General features: G+C 39.1%; 1 protein-coding gene across 1 annotated transcript; it reads right to left on the reverse strand.

Moving 5' to 3' along the window:
• Nucleotides 1–541: 541 nt before the first annotated feature.
• LOC131159183 (26S proteasome regulatory subunit 6B homolog) lies at nt 542–23,644 on the reverse strand. Its single transcript, XM_058113895.1, has 6 exons — nt 23,059–23,644; nt 4,104–4,334; nt 3,774–3,932; nt 3,452–3,604; nt 2,897–2,980; nt 542–938 (listed from the first exon to the last, which is right to left on the reverse strand). The coding sequence occupies exons 1-6, from the start codon at nt 23,632–23,634 to the stop codon at nt 804–806; spliced, it is 1,338 nt and encodes a 445-aa protein (XP_057969878.1). The 5' UTR covers nt 23,635–23,644; the 3' UTR covers nt 542–803.
• Between the last annotated feature and the right edge of the window lie 604 nt (nt 23,645–24,248).

Here is a 24,248-nt window from a genome sequence, read left to right on the forward strand (position 1 = left end):
AGAAAGCGTGTTAATTACTTCACAAGACACCGCACCACCCTGGTTTTGGTTCAAAAACTTGGAAGCTATACATAAATTATGTTGGTTTTGATGGAGACCCACTGTGCCTTCTGTAATACTCTTAATAAATAAAATAAATTTTAGCACATGCATCCAGGCACTGAAATTTTACCCTTAAAAATAACACAAAAACTATCTAAGAAAACTGTGCCAATTCAACGTGCTTGTAACAAAAAAAATTATACAAAATAAACACCCCATCATCATTACCACAGCACTGTAGAGGCTTGATATTCCAAGACTTGGAGGCTAAAGGATGTGATTTCACGTATACATCCATAGCCAGGCTTACCTAGAGAATGAATTCACGGTGTAACCATAGAAATAGTGTGGAAGAAAATCAGACTCCAGTGCTCGTGCCTAATTGCCAACCATTCAGCTCCCATATTCAACAAAATTCCAATACTCAGTGCTTATCCACGGAAACTGGCAAGCATTGCAGTTTATGACAACAATTAATCGTGGAATAATGAAACCCACATTTTTGTGTGAGATGAACCAACTGTTCTTTTTTTTTTTTTCTTTTTTTGTTTAATAGCATCCAGCAGGCCCGAAATCATGTTTTCCCCTGTAACTTTCGGAGAAATTAACACAAAAACAAAGATACACTTCACAAACATGACGGGAATAATTAAAATGAAGAACTGTTTTTTTTTTTTTAATAATTAAAAGCTACAGCTAAATAAAACTTCTACAAATGAATATCCATTGAGCTGGCTGCTCCCACATGCTTCTACATATCATCACTTGTAGAATTCAAAATCAGTGTCTGGCTTCTTGACATTAGTACGGTAGCCTTTTTCAAAGTCCTTCGGAAGTATAACATACCGATTCTTGCGAACAGCATGCATTCCAGCTTCCTGGCAGATTGCTGCTATCTGCAAACACAATACAAAAAACGGCTAAATTCAGACAACTATAAATAAATAGATACCAGACATCATAAAAGCATGGCAGAATGTTTAATGAGCTTCACAATTTTATGCTTTTTCACTTTGCACCGAATTGGGACACAAACAGTTCATTAAATATTCAAAACAATGTGCAGGAGCATGTAGTTTTCAGTCTTTGACTTGGTTTTACAAGGAATTCATCAAAACTCAACGCCACTTATATTGAAGTTTGTCCAATCCACACAATTCCATGTCAAAGGCTGAAAATTCATGCAAGTTTTTGCCTTAAATTATTACAAACTAGTTAATCACGCTTTTTTAACAAGACTATGCAGGATCTTGACACACTTTCTGCAAAAAATACAATAAGTGCAGGCTATGCAAGATCTTGATGCGTTTTCTGTATTTTTTTTTTTTTTTTTTTAAAGTTCAAAAAATGAATTGTGTGCAAAATTGCTGTATTTGCCCAAAATAAAAGATAGGATAAAAGACACTCACCTCTCTTGAGGTTTGCCAAAAAGACAAAGACCTCCCTAAGGTTCTTAAAATCCCAAAGACCTCCCCTTATGCGGAGTGTAGGGACACATACCCCCACCCCTTTCACATTTCTGTTAGCAGTCAAATAAAAGTTTCAAAAAATAATTTCTTTCTCTTTTCCGCCCTTAACAAAATTGCTCACACCCCATTACATCCCCGCCACAACCACTAACCTGTAAAAACTCTTAGCTCTCACCCACAGCCTCCTTCCCGCAACCCACAATCCTCCATCGTCATTGTCGAAGCTATCCACTAGCTCCAACACAACCCCTGCATTTTACGCCCCCCTGTGCTCATCCTTCTTTGGATGCCATTAAATTCATGTATATTTCTAGGCTTTCACAGTTTTGGTTATTAAAAAAAAATTTAGAAGAATTAATAAATTTTTTCTTCTCACGCTATGGGTGCTGACACCGGTGGCGCCCTTGTTGGTGCAATGGAGGTTGATGAGAGAAGCAAAGAAGTGGCTGTCAGAGTGGGCTGTTTAGGGGACTTGCAACACTCCTTGCTGAGGGAAAGTCCAAAGGCAAAAAAGATTTCAAGGATGCAGGACCATCTGCGTTTTTCAACGATGATGTCACTTAGGACCTCGCAGCACTTGTCCCACACAGGCCTCTGGCTTACAACGAAGGAGCGCCCAACAAATTCGTGCAAAAGACATCATGAATGACGACACCACTAGGGAACACTAGTGTGGCTCCGGCAATAGATGCCTCTGACAGGTGATTGGCTCCTCTCTCAGCTCCCACAACCCCAACCAATTGAAAAGGTGGGCTCTGGGCTCCCTTCTCATATGAGACTTCCACAAAGGGAGAAGCTCGGCGGATCCATTCTGGAGAGGGGACGATTGATAGGTTGAATGAGCAAGTACGGGAGAGGAGAGGATAAGCTTCAATGACTGGAAATGACAAACGACAAGTTTCAAAATATTTCTTTTTTGACAGTGTTATTTGTCTGTTACTCATAGGAGAGGTATATGGGATTTTAACAACCTCAGGGGAGGTCCTTGTCTTTTTGACAAGCCTTAGGAGAGGTGAATGTCTTTTACCCTCAAAAAAATAATATTGCAGTATTTGTATTACCATCTTCTCCCTCAAATTCAACACAGAGAGACAAAAAAGCCTTTCTTTTTCATCTAAGGGGTAACCATTACTGTATCACACCCATAGACTCACCGCATTAACCAGCTGCACTGCCAGACATTCAGTCTTTTAAAAAAAAACTACAAACCACCACCTCCAATACTAGTCCTACTACTAACAGATATTAACATAGTCCATGATCTAGCTTGTAAAAATATCACCAAAAGATTCTATGACCACAATACAGCTAAATTCTCAATATTTAACAATAAATAACCAAGTATTTGAAATTTAAGGACCTATCATGTGGCAAAATCAACTAACCTCCGCAGCACTAATTTTATCAGGTCGCGAAACATAGTCTTCCAAATCAACTTCATCACTTAGGTTCATCTTTGCAGTGCAAACCTGTACAAGGGTAAGCAATAGCTTAAAATGCATCTTCAAGTGACAATGAACTTTGAATCCAATAATTTCAAATAGAGAATACAGTGAAAGCGTTCAATCAATAAATGGAGATTGTTTTAACAACACTTAAAATGCGTCTTCAGGTGACAATGAACTTTGAATCCAATAATTTCAAACAGAGAACACAGTGAAAGCGTTCAATCAGTAAAAGGGGATTGTTTTAACACTCTGCAAATTAGGGAAGAAAACTGATCATCCAGTTGAACTCCTTCGACTGCAGGTTTAGACATCAATGTATTGAATCTAAGCAGAACAGTTCCACCACACCTTCCCAAAAATCTAGGAAGAACCTTTAATCATGATATATTTTCATTTTACATGTGTCAACAATGAATGACAAATTGAAGTGCTTTGCTTGAATCCGATGGATAAAAAAAGGCAGATGATCTACTCTGTTACCATACAACTCACCTGGAAAACAAGTCGCTTTTGTCGTCTATCAGGCAAAGGGAATTCAATCTTGCGATCAAGCCTACCAGGACGTAACAGTGCCGGGTCTAAAGTGTCAGCACGGTTGGTTGCCATTATGACCTTCACATTCACGGTTTGATCAAACCCATCCATCTGTCAAAGAATTCAAACCAAAATATCAAGAAAAAGGGACGAGTCTGCCACAGCATGGAAAATGCACATATAATCATACAAACCATCATTATAGTCATTCTTTGTGAGAATGTAATCCCTCGAACCTTATCTTAAATGCTTAATAACATTATTTAATTTTATGTAATACCTGATTTAAGAGTTCCATGAGGATTCGTTGCACTTCTCTGTCAGCCCCAGTTTGGGCATCGAATCTTGCAGTTGCGATAGCATCTACCTCATCTATGAAGATTATTGCAGGAGCATTCTCTTTGGCCAAACGAAACACATCACGAACCATTCGAGGACCCTGAATAGTCATGCGGTTCGAGCATCAAGGATAATCACCTTACAAAGTAAGAAAAGCATGCTAACAGACAATACTAAAATAATAAATATATAAAAGAGGATGAAGACAGTAAATACTGCAAGATTAAAATACTGAAGGCAATGTGAACCAAGAAGAGAACATAAAGCATACCTCACCCAAATACTTCTGAACAAATTCTGAACCAACCACCCTTATAAAAGCTGCAGTTGTATGATTAGCAACGGCCTTTGCAAGCATAGTTTTACCTGTGCCTGGTGGGCCATAAAGCAACACACCCCGTGGAGGATCTATTCCAATTTGTTTGTATAGTTCATGATGTGTCAAGGGTAATTCAACAGCTTCCCTAATTTCCTGCTTTTGAATATCACATCCTCCAATATCCTGACCAAAACAGAATAAAAATAGAAAAAATGAACAAAAAAAAAAAACGTCAGGAATATAAAAGAATCCACTAGGAAATAAGTAACCATTGACAGAGAGAGAACATATAATGATTATAAAAACCTTTATCAGACATCCAAAGCAGAGGTAACCCTTTTTTTGCAAGAATATTGTATTCAAAAGAGCACCAAAGGGTGGGGGAGGAACCCATTTACAAGAAAATCATTTACAAGAAAAAAAAATCAAAAATATCACTGAAATCTTTGACAAATTCAGCACAATCAGCACTGTACGAATAATGTCAGTGAACTTCTGACTATCCAGCTCCATAACCTCAAAAACTCTTCTATTCCTCTCTCTTTCACATATTCCAGATGGATAAAGGAATAATAGTGATTGCCTTTCCTCTCTCGGTTAGTCTTAATTCCTGTCCAAGCAAAGTTACTCAGAAACTATCTGCTCCATCAATCTTAAAGCCACCTACCACAGCTTTCTAGTTCATCCACAATGAAGGGGTATATGCTGAACAATTTCCATTTCCTCCTTGGATCCGAAGCAAGGTCCACCTCTTCCCCGAACCCCATGTATGCAGGAGTCTTGTGCACGGGCTGCCCTTTCAAAGGGGAGTTTGGCACAATTTAGAGTCGTCGTGTGGCCTGTGGAAGTCACAGGTTTCAAGTGTGGAAACAGCCTCTTGCAAAAATACAAGGCAAGGCAACATGCTATAGACTCATCATGGTCCACCCCATCCTCAGATCCTGTGCATACACAGGCACTTTGTGCACCAGGCTGCCCTTCCCCCCCCCCCCCCCCCCCTCCCTTTGGACAAGTAGCATCAATTTGATAAAATCTGATCGTACCTGGGGCACAAGTAGCATCTATTTTACAAAATCCAACCACTATTCTGCAGGTTCTCAGAGGTAAACGCTCTCTTGCAGGTTGCTTCCCATGCCAGGACAGCAACCTTGCTCAGGCCAATAGTCATCCAGATCATCCTCTAGGGGAAGTGCTGCTGGTCCCACTTCTCCCTGTCCTAAAAATCTTCTTTTGGTAAGATTTTACAGTGTCTGCTAAGTGCTACCACTATCCAATTTCTGGCTTATCTCCCTTTGAGCTCTACCAGAGCTTCTTTATACAATGCCACCATTAAAACAGTAAAAAAGACAGATTTTAAATTTGGCTCCCACAACCCCCATCTATCCCATGAAAAACCTCTGTGTTGTGCCAACAATAAATTCTGTCTAAAGGAAAGCCTCTTCCCAGCCCCTTCCTATTCACTTCCACACTCCCAACCCACATGGCTCTCTACTCTCCTACGATCTACCCATCTCTGTCAAGCCCACACTTGATTTCAATGATTTTTCTCCATAGATGCACCATTTGTCCAAGAATTCTACTTTCCGAAGAGAGCTTTATTGAAGGAGACGAGATCATTAACCCCCCATACCTCCATAGACAACATTCAACAATTTACAATTTACGAGATGGTGCTTGAAGGGCTCTACCACAATGCACAAGGATACTCCCAATCTGGTCTATAGAACAATGAACGGGAAAGAGACAAAAGACACATTCCAGTTGGTTTATAAGGTGGAATTAATGAGGATAAAGCCTTCAATTATTTGAAAAAAACTTGCTCTTTCAGCCTACCAGTTTCTTTTCGAACTGCTCAATTATGGGAGTCCTTAAAGAATTCTCCTTAAATTTGGCACCAAGTGGCAGCTCCAACTATGCTGAGGGAAGCTTCCAAAATGTCAACCTCACACCCCAAAACCTCTGCTCAAAAAACACCATCTACTCCATCTCCAGACTTCTAAATATATTAACTCATTCTTACTCAAATTCACCTTGAGCCCTGAGGATTGCTTCATAACATTAAAAACTACATCTAAAAATTGAAGACTATGTTCGGCATCCACTTCACAAAAGAAATGATAGTATCCACATTCCAAAACAGTGAATGGGACATCACCTTTTCTCTATCAGCTTTCCAACATTTAAAGCCTTGCAAGAGAGCGACCTCCAGAGCCATTGTTAGAATCTTGCTAAGTGCTTCCATAACAAGGATGAATAACAAAGGAGATGGGGCCTCCTTAACTCAAACCTCTCAATAATTTGAAGAAAACCATAGGGCTATTGTTGATAAGAATAGAGAAATTTGAGGTGGATATGCAGTTTTTAATACAAAGTAACTATTTTTCCAATGAAGCTCATCTTCCTCGACATAAAAAGAACAAATTCTTAACTTAAAAGGCAAAAGAAACTTGCCTCCCTGGGCAAAAGAATCAAACCTCCCCTGAAGTTCCAAAAATTCCATGAACCTCCCTTCCAGTTTGGGAAAAAGATGCAGACCTCCCTTGGGCATAGTTCTTCGAATCTTACAATTCGTGATTTTGATTCATACATTATCAAGTTCCACACCAACACAATTTGACCCTTGCTAAAGAATAAAAAAAACAATTGTATCGATGCCCGAATCAATCAATTTACCTATTGAATCTAACAATGCGATCTGGATCCATCAATTCACACAGTTCTAGACCTATCAAGTTTAACACCCAAAAAAATGCCTTTCTTTTTTTATTGCTTTTTTACACAATTACTTTCTATTCCTCGTTTATCTCACTTGTGCACTAGAAAAAAGAGACAACTTTAGGTTTTGTGTTGCTTTCACAAAACCCTTCTTCACACTTGGAGGAGTATAGGATTCTACCATTGAGAAGAAGGGGTAGAACACTCCTAGGCTAATGTGATACTCAAATTTCATTATGTTTTTTCAGTGGTTTGTTCAATTATTATCAATTTTGTTGGACATAATTGTCTTTTTTTTTAATTTTCAAGTAGAGAAAGCATTTGCGTGCGTGAAATAAGATTTTTTTTTTTTATATTGTTGATAGACACCAAATTTCTAGTTCTTATTAGTTTCTACTTTGTTGATTCCTTTCCTTAAACAATATAAAATTCATTTTTTTTATTTTTATTTTTTGACTCCTTCCTTTACATTTTATTATCTAAGGAAAGTATACAACAACAACAAGCCTTAAGTCCCACCTTTAAGGAAAGCATACAACAACAACAAGCCTTAAGTCCCACTAGGTGGGAATGACTATATGAATCCTTTTCCACCAATCGCCTGATCCACGGCACTTTCCTCCGCCAGCTTAAGGGCTATAAGATCCCTTCTCACTACCTTATTCTAGGTTATTTTAGGTCTACCTTTGCCCCTTCTACAAACACTAACAATAACTAACTCACTCCTCATTGGAGCATTATTCGGCCTATGCTTTAAATGCCCAAACCATCTAAGTCGCCCTCTCTTATCTTATCTTCTACTAAAGCTATGCCTACCTTATTGCAAATATGTTTGTTTCTTAATTTATCCTTTCAAGTTACACCAATCATCCACCTTGGCATCCGCATTTTTGCAACTTTTACATTTTCAATATGTTGCTTCTTAGTCGCCCAACAATCTAATCCAAATAGCATGACTGGTCTTATAGGTGTCTTATAAAATTTACTTTTAATTTTAAGGGTATTCTATGATCACATAGCACACTTGAAGTGTTCCTTCATATATTCTACCTTATATCTACTTATTCTAAAGCCTCTAGACTCTAAAGTTTTTCTCCAAAGTTCTAACTTATATTCTACTCAATTTCTACTTTCATCAATTAGAATAATATCATTTGCAAACAACATATCCCAAGGTATCTTATTTTGGATATTCCTAGTGAGTTCATCAATCACTAAAGCAAAAAGATACAGACTAAAGTAGTACCCTAATGCACCCCTGTTGTGATTAGAAATTCTTTAGACTCTCCCCGTTTTGTAACGCTGGTCATTACTCTTTTGTACATATTCTTAATGACATCAGTATATCTACTGCATACTCCCTTCTTTTCCAAAACCCACCAAAGGACTTCCTTCGGTACTCTATCATATGCTTTCTCTAGGTAAATAAAAACCATAAGTAAATCCTTCTTCTTTTCCCTAAACTTTTCCAACAACCTTCTTAAAAAATGGATAGCTTCTGTTGTTGACCTCCTAAGCATAAAACCAAATTAATTCTCCGAGACCCTCATTTCTAACCTTATTCTTTGTTCAATTACCCTTTCCCACAGTTTTATCCTATGACTCATAAGTTTGATCTCGCGATAGATATGACAGTTTTGAATATCTTTTATAAAGGTATTATTGTGCTTTTCCTCCACTCTTCCAACATTCTCTTGGTTTTTAATACAGTGTCGAAAAATTTGTTAACCATACATCTCCAATATCTCTTAGACACTTCCAAACTTTAATTAGGATGTTATCTGGTCCTATAGAGTTCCCACTTTTCATACTTTCTAACTCTAATTTTACGAATAGTCTTTTCCTCCTCTATCAATTCTAAGTTCAGGTTTTCACTTTGGTTTTCATTAAACAACGTACCAAAGTGTCTTCACCACCTCTTTTTTATATCTTCTTCTTTAACCACGACATTATCATTCTCATCCTTTGTACATTTTACCACACCTAGGTCTTTGCACTTTCTCTCTATAGCTTTGGAAAGTTTATATATGTCACTTTCTCCTTCTTTTGTATCTAGCCTCTTATATAAATTATCATAAGCTCTACATTAAGATTCACTAATGGTCTTCTTTGCATCTTTTCTTGCCTCTTTATACTTTTCAAAGTATTCTATGCTTCTACATTTTGCCATGTTTTGTACTAAATTCTTTTTCTCTTTACAGCTTTTTGGAGATCTTGATCTCATCACCAACTCCTCTACTGCCTAAGAATCTTCCCCAATTCCTCCAAATTCATCTAAAATCTCTTTTGCTATATTTTTAATAGAGTTAGCCATCCTATCCCACATATTGTTCACATCTCCCTTATCCCCTAATATCCAATCCCCTTCTTTGATCACTCTATCTTTCAATTTTTTTACACTCTCCCTTCAAGCTCCACCACCTAGTCCTCTTGCCCTGATTTATTTTGTTCTTTCTCTTCCACTTCCAAGTACATACATTTACTACAAAGACTCTATGTTATGTAGACAAGCATTCACCTTGAATAACTTTACAATTCTTGCAAGATAAACGATTCCCCCCTTCTAACAAAAAATCTATTCAACTTTTATTCGATCCACTTTTGAAGGTTATTAAGTATCCTTCTCTTTTCTTAAAACATGTATCCAATACAACCAAATCATAAGATAAGGAAAAATCTAAAATCGAATCACCAAGCTCATTTTTATCTCCATATCCATGTCATCCATGTATCCACTCATATCCTTCATTGTCCTTCCCAATGTGTACATTCAAATTAGCTCTTGTGAAATATTTTTCAGACCCTGAAATCCCTTATACAACACTATCCCACATGAAATATAATTTTTTATTGTCAAATTTAAATGTGTTTAACTATTTGGCTGGTTGTTCATATGCATAACATTTAAAACCAATTTTGGAAGTTTGTACCAAATTTTACAATCCAACTCGATTCTCAAATCACAAAATTGGGATTTTGATTCACAATTCAAATATCAATTTAACAACCATGCTATTAGGTAACAAACTATCCAAAGATTTGGCAAAAAGCCACGGACCTACCCTAATATTTTGCAAAAAAAAAAAAACAGCCTAGGAGAGGTCATCGTCTTTTTCCCTTACTTAAATGATCATAAGCCATCTCCACGTGAATCTTACACATCACACCCATGCTATTAGGTTACAAACTCTCCTAAGATTTGGCAAAATGACACAGACCTAACCTAATATTTTGCAAAAAAAAAAAAAAACAGCCTAGAAGAGATCATTGTCTTTTTCCCTTAAATGATCATACGCCATCTCCACATGAATCTCACACATCACACCCACATTTAAACTACAAGCTTGAGAGTCCACCATCTCATTCCGTGTTGTCACGGTTCGACTATTTTCACACCCTTGTGAAGGGTCGTGCGGCGCTAGTTAAAGCACTCTTGTTTAACTAGCCAGCCTATCGTTTACCAACATTCATCCACGAAGCACTTTCATTAACATTCATTCAGATAGCAGCGGAAACAGTAATCAATTCATGAAAGCATTAGCAAGCAAGCAGTAAACATTGAAGCAAACGTAATTCATTAACAAATTCTCCGTTGACATGGTGTACTTAGCGAGGGAGGCAAGTAGGCTAAGCACGTTGACAATTGCTAGTGAGTTTTACAATGACTGATGAACACTCACCCTCCTCTAAAAAGCTTTCTGGGCTATTCTCACTCTGGCACTAGGAAACATCAAAGTGACTGAGGAGTCATATTGCCTTATTTGACTTACAATGAAATAAATACTGGAAAATAACCCTACACTAGTATTTACATGATGGAAACCCATCCCAAACACACGAGGCAAGCAGTCACAAGCAAGCATAATGCCCTGAACAAGCTTAGCTCATGACATTCTCCCCCACTTATGCGGTCGACGTCCTCGTAGACTTTGACGCTAGGTACACTTCGACTTCGGCTACGAACAGTTGCATCTCTTCCGCAGAAACCCAGCTAATTTTTTCGTCACCAAGGCCTTTCCACTTCACTAAGAATTCCTGCCGCTTCTTCCTTGAGGATGTGAACTCTCTGTCTGCAAGGATATCTTCAACTTCACGTCTGTCAGGTTGCACTATACTCACTTCTGCTCTGGCTGACTGATTTCTGCTTAGATCGTCGGTGTCGGCGTTGTACGGCTTGAGGCAGTTGACGTGAAACACAGGATGCACTTTCATCCAAGTCGGAGGGTTGATTTTGTAGGAGACCTTCCCGACTTTGGCCAAGATGGGGACTGGTCCTTCATATTTGCGAAATAGTCTCCTATCTCGTCCTCGTAGTGACCTGACCTGTTCAGGATTGAGCTTAACAAGCACCAAGTCACCTACGTTGAAGTGCTGCGGTCTTCTCCCCTGATCTGCCCACTTCTTCATCCGCTTAGTAGCTTTCTCTAGGTAGGCTCGGGCAATCTCAGCATTCTGTCTCCATTCTTTGGTAAAGACGTGCGCCCTGGGACTCTTTTCTTTGTACAGCTCATCCACTGTGTGAGGTAACAGCGGCTGCTAGCCTGTAACAAGCTCAAAAAGACTCTTGTTGGTCGTGGAGCACTTTTGGGCATTGAAACAGAACTGAGCCACATCAAGTAGTTGCACCCAATTCTTCTAGTTGGCGTTGACAAAGTGGGGCAAGTACTCTTCAAGTAGCCCATTGAATCTCTCCGTCTGTCCATCTGTCTGTGGGTGATAACTCGAAGAGATTTCTAGTTGTGAACCGAGGATTCTGAAAAGTTCTATCTAGAAGTTGCCGGTGAATCTTGAGTCTCGGTCACTAACAATGTCGTGGGGAACACCCCAATATTTCACAATGTTCTTAAAAAACAACTGTGTTGTCTCCTCTGCCGAACAGTACTTCGGCGCAGCTATAAATGTACCATACTTCGAAAACCTGTCTATAATAACAAGTATAGACCTTGTGTCTCCCACTCTGGGCAGGTTGGTGATGAAGTCCAATGAGACACTTTCCCACGGTTTGGACGGTACTAGTAGGGGCTCCAACAACCCAACAATTTTCCTCCGCTCCACCTTGTCTTGTTGCCAAGTGAGACAAGTTCGGGTATAATCAACCACATCATCATGCATGTGCGGCCAATAGTACCCCCGCTTCAGCAAGACCAAAGTGCACTGCCATCCTGGATGTCCGACCCACATTGTATCATGACATTCCTTCAGCAATGTCTTCCTCAGATCAGCTGCTCGTGGCACAAAGAGCCAATTACCATGGGTCATCATTAATCATCCATCCAGAACTGTCGTGCCTTCCCTTCTTCGGTAAGTTTCATTAAGTTCTGCGCAACTGGATCTTTGGCTAAGTTCTCCTTGATGCGCTCCCACATCGTTGTGGTAACAGTACTTGAAGTCAAATGTGCTACCATTTGTAAGGCCGCCAGTTCGGCCTTTCTACTCAGTGCATCCACGACTTGGTTCAATCGCCCCGCCTTGTTCTCAAATAAGAAATCAAATTCTGCCAAGAATTTTTGCCATCGGCCCTGCTTGGGTGTCAGCTTTGGCTGTGTGAAGAAATGGCTAACACCTGAATTATCTGTTTTCACCACAAACCTTGACCCAAGTAGCTAATGCCTCCACACACGGAGACAATGTATCACCGCTAGCATCTCTTTCTCTTGAGCTGTGTACTTCCGCTCTGCTTCACTAAGCTTACGGCTTTCGTACACAACAGGGTGCCCTTTGTGTACCAAGACTCCTCCAAGGGCGAAGTCTGATGCATCTGTCTGTACCTCGAAGGGTTTCATGACATCCAGAAGAGCCAGTATCGGATCTCTCATCATGGCATCCTTCAAGTCATCAAAGGCTCCCTGACACTCCTCTGTCCAGTTCCATCCATGACCCTTCTTTAGTAGTTCTGTCATAGGGGCCGTTCTCCATGAATACCCCTCTACAAACTTCCTGTAGTAGTTGGCAAGGCCAAGAAAGGAACGCAACTCTTTCACTGTCATTGGGATCTTCCATTCTTGAATTGCCCTTACCTTCTCCATATCCATTCTGATATGACCTTGTTCAATCACATAACCAAGGAATTTGATGCTCTGCTGAGCGAAAGAGCACTTCTCTTTCTTCACATATAAACTGTTCCCCTTCAGCCTATCGAACACCTTCCGCAGATGCTCTTTATGTTCCTCCAGAGTGGAACTATAGACAACAATGTCATCCAAGTACATCACGACAAACTTGTCAAGGTACTCACGGAAAACCTGGTTCATCAAGGTACAGAATGTTGCAGGCGCATTCGTCAACCCGAATGGCATCACCAAGAATTCATATGCCTCATACCGTGTCACACAAGTAGTTTTCGGCTCATCCCCATCAGCAATTCTCACCTGATAGTAGCCTGACCTCAAGTCAAGTTTAGTGAAGTACTTGACGTGACTCAATTGATCCAATAAATCAGCAATCAACATAATAGGATACTTGTTGCGCACTGTCACCTTGTTGAGCGCGTGGTAGTCTACACACATCCGCAGGCTCCCATCATGTTTCTTTTGAAACAGCACCGGTGCTCCAAATGGTGCTTTGGAAGGGCGAACATATCCCGCTTCCAATAATTCATCAAATTGCTTCCTCAATTCTGCTAACTCTAGAGGCGCCATCCGATATGGCCCTTTTGCAGGTGGTTTCACTCCTGGAAACAACTCGATCTCATGCTCCACATCCCGAAGTGGAGGTAATTCGTGAGGCAACTTATCCGGCATCACCTCCTTGTACTTATCCAACACCGCTTTGATGGTTGTAGGCACCAACTCTTTGCCTACTTCTTTATCTACCACCACCGTGGCTAGATATGTCTGTTCTCCCTTCCTCAAACCTTTCTTGAGTTGCATGGCTGAAAGGAACTTCCCATCGTCTCCTTTCGTTGCAACAGCTTGCACCATGCACGGGTGATCTCCCATCAGACATAGGGAACCAGCTGAAGGCATTAGCACTGCCTTCGCTCCCCTTAGGAACTCCATTCCCAAAATGACTGGAAAGTCATCCAATGGCACTGCTGTGAAATTCACATGACCTTCCCACTGCCCAAGCTTCACAGTAACTTGCTTGACTACTCCCAGAGTAGGCTGGGCTACAGAATTAACTGCTTTCATGCGTCTTGTATCCTTCTCTAAGGATAAGTTGAGTCTCCACGCTTCTGGTAGCGAAACAAAGTTATGAGTAGCCCCGGTATCCACCATAGCGCGGGTGCTCTTCCCATTGATTCTCAAGTCCACAAACATTAGCCCTCTGGCTCGTGTAACATTTGGGGCTTTCGCCTGCTTTTCCAATGCGCTCACCTGCCGCATTGCACCCATCCTCAGGGTCTCATCTTCTTCCCCATCGTCTTCCAGTGCATGTTCGGCAATGGAAGCCTGTAAAGCATTAAGTGATGCCTTGTGAGGGCACTCAAAAACTCTACGAGGACCTCGACACAAGAAACACTCAAGTTTACCTTTTCCCTTGGGTGCGTTGAACCCTCGAGACGACGAAGCTTCCTTTGAGGTTGATGCTTTATAGTCGGCTCCCCCACTCTTGGGTTTTCCTTTCTTGAAAGACTTTCCATTGTTTCCCTCTCCGCCAGATCCTTTGGATGAAGTGGTATTCTCCCCAGTGTAGTCAGTCAAGCATTCTGCAGCAGCTTGTGCGGTAGACAAGTCTTGAACTCTTGGTCTATGAAGTTCAGTCCTTGCCCACGATTTCATCCCCTCTAGAAAATAGAACAACTTGTCATTCTCCAACATATCCCGGTTATCCAACATCAAAGCAGAAAATTGTTTCACATATTCCCTGATCGGCCCAATATGCTTGAGGTCTCTCAGCTTTTTCCTTGCATTGTACTCAACATTTTCAGGAAAGAATTGGGCCTTGAGCTCTCTCTTCAAGTCTGCCCAACTATCAATTACACAATTTCCATTTTCAATGTCATTGTACTTAGCACGCCACCACAGTTTGGCGTCACCCACCAAGTACATGGTTGCAGTATCCACTTTCACCTTTTTTGAGGCCATCCTCACAGCGCGAAAATACTATTCCATATCAAACAAGAAGTTCCCTAACTCCTTAAAATCACCGGCAACCCCATACGTCCTAGGTTCAGGTACCTTGGTCTTACTAACTCCTGGAGTGTTGGAGTTGCCCATAGCAAGAACCATCAGATTCACCTTTGCATCCAAATCAGTCATCCGGGCCTGCAAAGTTTCCACAGTGTGGTGAAAGTCCTCTGACATTTCACTTGTCAAACTTGCTTGATGCTGCTGTGATCCCATCACTTCATCAACAAGTCCCCTCAGTTGGGCCATCTCGTTGGCCATATTGTTGGTTGTCTCTTCAACCTATGCTTCCAGTGCACTAAGTCTTTCAGCATTATTTGGTCCCATGGTCAATTACCAAAGCTTCCAAAATCCCACAACGAAGGTAACTGAATTCTCGTAGCAACTGAGCCTTGGCTCTGATACCAAGTGTCACGGTCCAACTATTTTCACACCCTTATGAAGGGCCGTGTGGCGCTAGCTAAAGCACTCTTGTTTAACTAGCCAACCTATCGTTTACCAACATTCATCCACGAAGCACTTTCATTAACATTCATTCAGATAGCAGCAGAAACAGTAATCAATTCATGAAAGCATTGGCAAGCAAGCAGTAAACATTGAAGCAAACGTAATTCATTAACAAATCCTTTGTTGACATGGTGTACTTAGCGAGGGAGGCAAGTAGGCCAAGCACGTTGACAATTGCTAGTGAGTTTTACAATGATTGATGAACACTCACCCTCCCCTAAAGAGCTTTCTGGGCTATTCTCACTCTGGCACTAGGAAACATCAAAGTGACCGAGGAGTCATACTGCCTTATTTGGCTTACAATGAAATAAATACTGGAAAATAACCCTACACTAGTATTTACATGATGGAAACCCATCCCAAACACACAAGGCAAGCGGTCACAGGCAAGCATAATGCCCTGAACAAGCTTAGCTCGTGACACGTGTCCAGAGGCCCCATTACCTATAACCTTTTGATGTTAATCACCCATCTTTTAAGAAATCAAAACTAAAAGCGTTGTGAAACTCCTCAAAATACCTTTCAAGCAATTGCAACCCCATCCAGCCCCAATGCTTTATCTCCATAGACTCCATTACATCAAGCTTTAAGCACCTCCCCCTCACAAAATGTCATGTATCAACCAATCATCTTGCTCTTCACCATGAGCATTTGAAAATTTATGTTCTTATCCCCTTCTTTGCTCCAATGAGCTTTGGATTTTTTATGCCAAGAGATTTCTTCCATCCTAATCATATTGGGGAACTCCTTTCTTAGACCCTTATTTCTTCATCGTCTTCCTTGTACAGACACTCAAATCTCCTTTGTATCCATCATGCTCCTCCCCAAAAATTTTTTTTGAACTCATAGAAGCAAGCACTGCCAAAAGTCTCTTTATTCCATTATTTTCTCCTTTAATAGCCTTGTTAGCTTGCTTGCAAATACATGGCTAAGAGGGCCCTCAACTTGGAAGGTATTCCACCACTCTTTGACTATGCTCACAAAGCCCTCCACTTTTAGCCACATTCTCGCAATGAAAAGGATGTGACCTCAACTAACCACTCCCACATTCAGCAAGATAAACAGCAATCCATGGGTCCCAACATGAATTTCCTACCTTCCACGGGGAAATGTTGCAACCAATCCACCAAAGACAACGAGGGACAATCCCTAAAGTTTGACCAAGTTAAAGAATTCTCCAACACAAAAAGATCAATCAAGAAGTACTAAGGAAAGAACTCAACTCTCAAAATTCTCTCATGCATGCTGTTTTGGAATCAACTCTCAAAATTCTCTCATGCATGCTGTTTTGGAACTATCTCCCCTCCTTTTATGTGAATATAGTACAAAACTAAAGACTCCCTTAATAGTCATGATGTTGCTTACTTCGGAGTGACAGGGGTTAGTTGACATGATTTGCTCTAGAAGGTCAATTCCCTTCAAATCATCTCTCTAATCTACAGGCCCCTCGGCTCAGCCCATAAAGACCTAAAAATTTTTACTCCAAACTTTCCCCTTTGTGTTTGTTAGATAGTTGATTGTAAACACCCACCCCCCCCCCCCCCCCCCCAAAAAAAAAAAAAAAAAAACCATGTAATCATCAACTCAAACCGCCCTCTCCCCTAGTAGTTAAAGCAAGCCCCCTAGGTGCTAGGTGCAAGGTGCAAAGAGGCAACAAGGCTAGCACCCCAAGGGTGCTAAGACAAGGTTACCTACGTTAGGTGCAGAGAGGCACATGAGGCCCATGGGAGCAAGATGTGCAATTAGGTGCACCTAGAGAATGTTTTCCTTTTACCCCTTTTTTTTTTTGAACTTTTTTAAAAGATCTCTTGTTGGATTTCACTTTGATCCCTAGGCAAAGCTCTCAACACATTTGAACCAGCATAAGGAGGAGACTCTTTGATTCTTCTTAACCAGCATGAGCATTCATATTTGTCGCACAATATACCAACATAAGACTTCTTCAAGCACGTAAGTCACCTTCTTTAACTCTTCTTCTAATCTCTGTCTCAACTAGGTCAAAGTGTCGAACAGTTCAAGACTAGAAGCAGCCAAGTAGGTTTTAGAATTACAACTTTCTTCTTCCTCTCTCTCAGACCAAGTTCCAGAGTAGGTTTTTCTTCTTTTTCTTATTGTCTATTTCTTTATTTTCTATTGAGTGATTGAGGGAGCTCAAATCAATCTGCCTACTCTTGACCAAAAAATTCTATCCCTTGGATTTGGGTTTTATGTTTTTAAGATTTCAAATCCAGCAAAATGGGACTACGGAGGGACTTTAATCTTATTTTTGATGATGGCAATAACAGCAAAGTATATATAGTTATTGGAAATATAGTAAAAATTTCCATGAATTTATTTGCTATTTTGTTGGAAAAATAGGTATAGATTTTCTTGAACTTATTTAGGCTTATTTCTAAAATATAATATACACTTTCCTAGAACTTAAAACAACAGGATATGTAGATGGAGTCTGAAACCACGAAAAAGAAGGATCCTGCATGGAAGTATGCACATTTGGATGATAAGAATAAAAGAAATAATGTGACTTGCAATATTTGTAAAGAAGTAATGAAGGTAGGAGTATTACGTGCAAAACAACATATTGCGGGTTGTTTTCAAAATGTAAAAGAATTCTCTAAGTGCCCAACTCTTGTCAGTTAGTAGATAAGAGAGCGTATGTTAAAAAAAAAGTAGTGGATCTGGAAAATGAATTATTGGTTAATTTTGATGGAATAGATGGTCATGGTGAAGATCAAGAGGATGGTTCAAGAAATTGACTCTTGTGATAAGATAGTGTCCAGTGGTGAAAGTTGAAGTTCTCGCCAATCGAGTAGCAAGTCACCTCAACCCAGCCCACCTTAAAGAATCAAAACAAACCAGGCATATGGATTTGCATTACACTATCAATCCAAGGAAGTTATTCAAAGTAGGTAAGAAGGGAAGATAAAGCAAACATCCATTAATGAGGCGTGCAAGAAAGAACTAAAAGAAGGCATGTACAGATTTTGCTAGGTGGATGTATGATGCTAAAATAAAATTTAATGTTGTATATTTGGAAAATTTTGCTGTGGCACTTCAATTGCTTAGGCAATAAGGTCCTAGAATAATATCGCTTAGCTATTATTAAGTGAGAATTCCTTTCCCAAAGAAAGAAGTTAAACAAAAAAAAATTGATGAAGGCCCACGAGGATGACTGGGCAAAATATGGATGTTCAATTATGTCCTATGGTTGGAGGGATTTGGTTGCCAACATGGGCATACTAAACTTCTTAGTGAACTCTCCATGGTGGCCAGTGTTCATCAAGGTTATTGATGCTTTTAGTGTCAAGAATGCAAATAGAATGTTGAGATTACTTGATGAAATGGAGGAAATTTGAGAATCAAATGAGATTCAAATAGTGACAAATAATGACTCAAGTCATGTTGCAACAAGTAACAGCTTATTCCTAAAACTTTATTGTATAATGTATATATTATTTATTTTAATATTTTAATGGGCCCACTCTTTGATTTTGAATAGGGAGATCATTGGAAGCACAAAGGCCACATTTACACTGGACACTGTTTGTCACCCATTGCCTCAATTTGATAATGAAGGATATTGGGAAGACGCCTACAATTCATGTAATTTTGAAAAGGGCAATATTTTTCACTAGTCACATTTATAACCATGTTGCTCTAGCACTGATGAGGCAATTCACTGGAAGAAAAGAGTTACTAACACTTGCAGTGAAAAGATGTGCAACAAACTTCATCACTAGTTGTTCAATACACCTTCAAAAGGGCAACTTGAGGAAGATGTTTACTTTTGAAAATTGGAATATTAGTTAATAGGCAAAGGAGACAACTAGCAAAAGATAATCCTACCTTTTTGGAGAACTTGTTTATGCCCTTAAATTGACCAGTCCACTTGTTTGCGCACTCCAATTGGTTGATGGGAAAAAGGAACCTATAATGTGATATATTTAGGAAGCTATGAATGAGGTTAAGGCTTTCAATGATAGAGAGGATAAATTCAAGGAAGCATTTGAAATTATTGCGGTGAGTTTGGGGATGCCATATTCAACCTTCGCATGCAATTGAACAAATCTTGAACCCATAGTAAAATCAAACCCCAAAATTGAGCAAGATAAAGAAATTTTGTACAAATGCATTGCAATGCTGGTGCCATCCACTAAACTGCAAGATAAATTTCAAATGATTTGGCAAATTACGCTACCGTTAAAGGCCTCTTCGAAATTGATATGACAATGAGACAAAGGAAGACAAAAGCACTAGGTGAAGTGGCTTTTACCTAATTTTGTTTTAGTTAGTATTTACATGCATTTTTATTCCTCTTTAAAATAAATTTAGCTACTTAGCTAGTAGGTATTCATTTGAAATTTATTTAAATATCAATGGAATGGTGGATCTCATTTGGATTAGCTCTGAACTTGCATGCTATAGGAATTCTTAGCCTCCCATGTAATGTTGGATCATATTCCAATGTGCGAGTCATTAAGAAATTGTGAGTTAAAGACCATAAAATTCTTGGTTTATTACAACTACTTTTTAGAATCATTATTCATCGTATTTTTCACTTCTTGCAGCTTCATGGAAAAAGGAGGAACAGGGTAGCCCAACAATGCTTGAATGATTTGGTGTTTATGAACCATAATCTAACTTTGAGGTCCTGATAAAACAAGGGGGATGCCATTGACCCCTTCCCTCTAAAGGACATTGATAGTATTAGTAGCTAATTGATATAATGGACAGCAATTCTAAAGAGGATGGTGATTGTGTGTTTGAAGATGATTCTTTGACATGGGGTGTTGTTGACAAAGCTGCTAGAGTAATGAGGCCCCCGCATCTCACTAGATCAAAAATAGGTGATAATGTGTCATCATCGTCAAGAGGATGAGCTTCATCTAGCACTCTAAGACTCATGGTTTTAAATCGTGGTAGCGGGTAGCGTAACGTAGCAGTAACGGGTGTAACAGGAAGCGGGAGTAGCAAATGTTACATAATGGGAAGCAGGTGTAATAGCCGTGAATTTTTTTGAAGCACGCACAACCTCATGCTTATTAGCGTACTTTCATGTTTTAAGCTTTTAGCCCTTCTTGGAAAGAGTTTTAGTGTATTTCGGATCCTTTAATTCGAGTAACTAAATTATTAGGTAAGGGCAACAAGTGTACATTTAATTTAAACCACCATAGATAGAAAAATTATGTGTGTGTACGTAATACTTCTCATTGTTCTTATCTGTGATAAATTCTCATGCGTGCTAAATTAAGTAATAAAACAAAATAAATTATACACTCCATTAATCTATTAGACACATAAGACATACGAATAATACAAATATAAAATAGCTAAAAAAGAAAGAAGGTTGAAGTTGAAAAATATAGAACATAAATATCACATTACTAATATTATCAAAATAAAATATTTTCCTAACAAGTTAGTATTTTCAAATTGTTAATTAATGCATCTCTTGTGAGTATTTAAAGAAATAGAAAATTTTGTTTCATTGTCATCCTCATTATAATCCTTTCCCCCTCTCGTCACATGGTATATTGAGAATGATTTATGAAAGAGAGGGAAAAAGTGAGAAGAAAAATAAAAAATAAATTAATTGTTTTTTATGTAATAGTCCTGTAGCCCTTATATAAAGGCCATAGCAGCCTATACGTAATGGTCGCAGTCCATAACGGCCGCTAAATCCGTGATTTTTCTTCCCACCAATTTTGCAATGTGTAACGGAATCGATAACCCAAAAAATATGACGTAACGGCATTACATAACGATTGCGACCGTTATTTAAAACCATGCTAGGACTACAACATTGGGACTAAATGAAGATGAGATCCAAGAGGCTAGTGCCAAGGAGACCAAAGAGGAAGAAGATGTTGGAGAAGAAAATTATGATAAAGAAGATGATGATGATATCTTATGATTGTTGAGGACTATTAGATTTTAGATTTTGGAATCTTTAATTGTACTCTTGTCTTTTGATATTGAACTATGTTGTCAATTCTTTTGGACCTTAGGTTTGGCAATTTCAATTCCTTTGTAGTTTGAAACTTGAACTCTTGCATGCTAATATTGAACTATGCTTGTTTTGCTTGCCACATGGTATTTCTATGCATTTTTATGCTTTAGTATTGAATATTTTGGTATTTTAATTCAAACATTGCTGCTAATGAGTTCATAAATCAGTTATCCACCATACAGAGCATTATACGCACAATTTCAATAAATTTCTGCCTCGCTTTCATGAGGGACATGCTGCACACACCTTCACTTTGCTCCTAGGCTCCAAGTACCCCTTGTCCCTCAATGCGCCTTGCACCTTTGACTATTATGCCTCTCTCAAGTTTCTTCACAATTCACAGCATGATAATTCCTTGCTATACCTTTTCCCACCAGACCTCTACTACTGCCCTTTCCTACCCCCCAAATATTCCTCACTTCTTGAGCATCACCCTTCTTCCATTTTGTCTCCTAGAGACAATGCATACTCCCTCCATATTTTCAAAAACTCTTGACAACAACCTTCTTGTTGCCATCACCTAAACTTGTTAAGATTCCAAGAAATGATTTTCAAAAACATTATCACTGCACCATGAGAACCCTACTTCCAGTCTTACTGTAGTTGACATTGAACTTCAACTTCTTCAACTCCTTTTTCCTTTTAACTTTGTTTCTTGTAGAGGTAATCTTTTAGAATTTAAGTTTGTAATTAGTAATCCCCTGGATGCAGAACAGCATGAATCAAATAGGCCAAACTCTGAAAAAAATAACAACAAAAATGCAAGCCTCCCATTAGGTGGGGTCAGCTACGTGAATCATTTTCTGCCACTTTATATGATCATGGGCAGGCCAAACTCCAAAAATGCATCCTAATAAATCCATGTACTTAAAAAATTAAATGCCAAAACTTGAATGGAATGGTGAAGGTTTAATTCCTGCCAATGAGAAAAATGAAGAGTTTCTAGTGAATCTAACCATAACAAACCCCATCTATGCACAACATAAGCACAACTAACTAATTGAGAAAGGGATATTGAAGAATATAAGAAATTGATTCAATTATAAATTGCCCACACAGTCTATAAAATCATAAATAAACATTTGAGCCCTAATCACAGTTCTTTAATAATCATAAACACTAAGTAATCGACACAAAGCTAAGCCCTCGAAGAGATTCAGAAACGTCCTTACTGTGAGGTGATAAGGTCTACTAAGCAAATCTGACTGATAACCAACTTGGACAGTAGAAAAGACTAACTACAGCTTTTCGTTCCAGTTTTCTATTTTCTTACGATTACCCTCTCCAGCCAATGAAAAGACTAATGATGAAATTAGCAATACTTATAACACAATTAATAGTTCTTTTTGAAACTCAGCTCTAATCATGATTATTTCTCCTATTAAACCTAAATTGTGAAATCTTCCATATCATGAAAGAACCCTAACCAAATCCCATTACATTAAAGACATGAAAGAATCCCTACAGACCCCAAAATCAATTCCCCAAACATAACTACAGGAATATCTAAATGCGAAACCCTAAGGATGCCCATAATAACAAAATCAAAATAGAAATTGAAGATTAAAAAAAACAAACAAACAAATAAGAAGGAAAAAGAACTAACGTTGTATGTAACATCGGGCTTCTCAGACTGGCTCAAAAGCGAGATGCTGGAGTCGGCCTCGGGCGGCAAAACGTCAACGAGGGCATTGGAGTGGCGATGCAGCGCCACGGACGCCGAAGGCTTCAAAAGCTCGCGGTTGATAGTGCTGAGGATCCGAACGTAGTAGTTGGAGCCCGTGGTGGATCCGACAATACCGTTGTTCTGATCTACCATTTCCATGAACTGCCCGATGACGAGAGGCACCGACTGGATCCTCTTGACTTCCTCTTGAGCCCTGAGAAGCTCTCGCTTCAAGTTCTTGAGCTCGTCCTTCACGTACTCTTCTTGAATGTCCACAAACTCGATCTGGCGTTGCAGAGACTTGAGACGGCCGTAGAGGTCGTCGTCATCGGAAGAGGAGACCGTCGAGTGCTCCTGCGGATCGTACCTTGAAGCCGGTGGCTCCGAAGAGGGTTTTGGATCTAGAACCATAGCCGATGCTGCCATCTTCGATTGCTCACTCCTTTGGTCGTTTCTCTCTCCACTCCAGCTGCTTTTATTTCTTGTTTCCTCTTCGGCAAGTAAATAAAATCCCATCTGCGTAATGTGGGCCGGTTGAACCAACCCCAACCCAGCCCAATATTCATGTTTGGGTGTGGGTTTTTGAACTGGGTTGGGCCTATTTATGTTTTGGGTTGGGCCGAGATTGAAGGCCCAGCCAGGCGGAAGTTAATTTTCGAGCTTAATATGTAGTTGTAGAACATTTATCTCTAATTTAATCTAATACTGAAAAGAGAATTCTAATTTTGGAAATCCAAAATACTCCTATAACTTTTTCGGACTGCTCTCCTAATAAAATTAAAATGCTCTATTTTTCTATAATTGATCTAATTTTATTTGGGGATCATTTAAAACCACTGTGAAAGTGTTTTTCAGGAAAAAAAAAAAAAAAAAGTATTCAATTTAATAAGTCCTAAAAATAAGTACTGAAAAAATGTTGAAAGTTATAATTGGTGTTTGATTGTATTTAAAATAAGCGGTACTTTTATTATAAGGTATTTTATGATTATTTTTAAATATATTTTCAATTACAATATTGATATTTTTTAATTAAAAATTTCTTGATAATTAAATTTAATTATTTATAATTAAACTTTGAATATTTTATATCATAAATAATATAAAATTATTATTTTAATTAATAATAATCA

The sequence above is a fragment of the Malania oleifera genome, chromosome 7 (genome assembly GCF_029873635.1).
Source record: "Malania oleifera isolate guangnan ecotype guangnan chromosome 7, ASM2987363v1, whole genome shotgun sequence".
NCBI lineage: Eukaryota > Viridiplantae > Streptophyta > Magnoliopsida > Santalales > Ximeniaceae > Malania > Malania oleifera.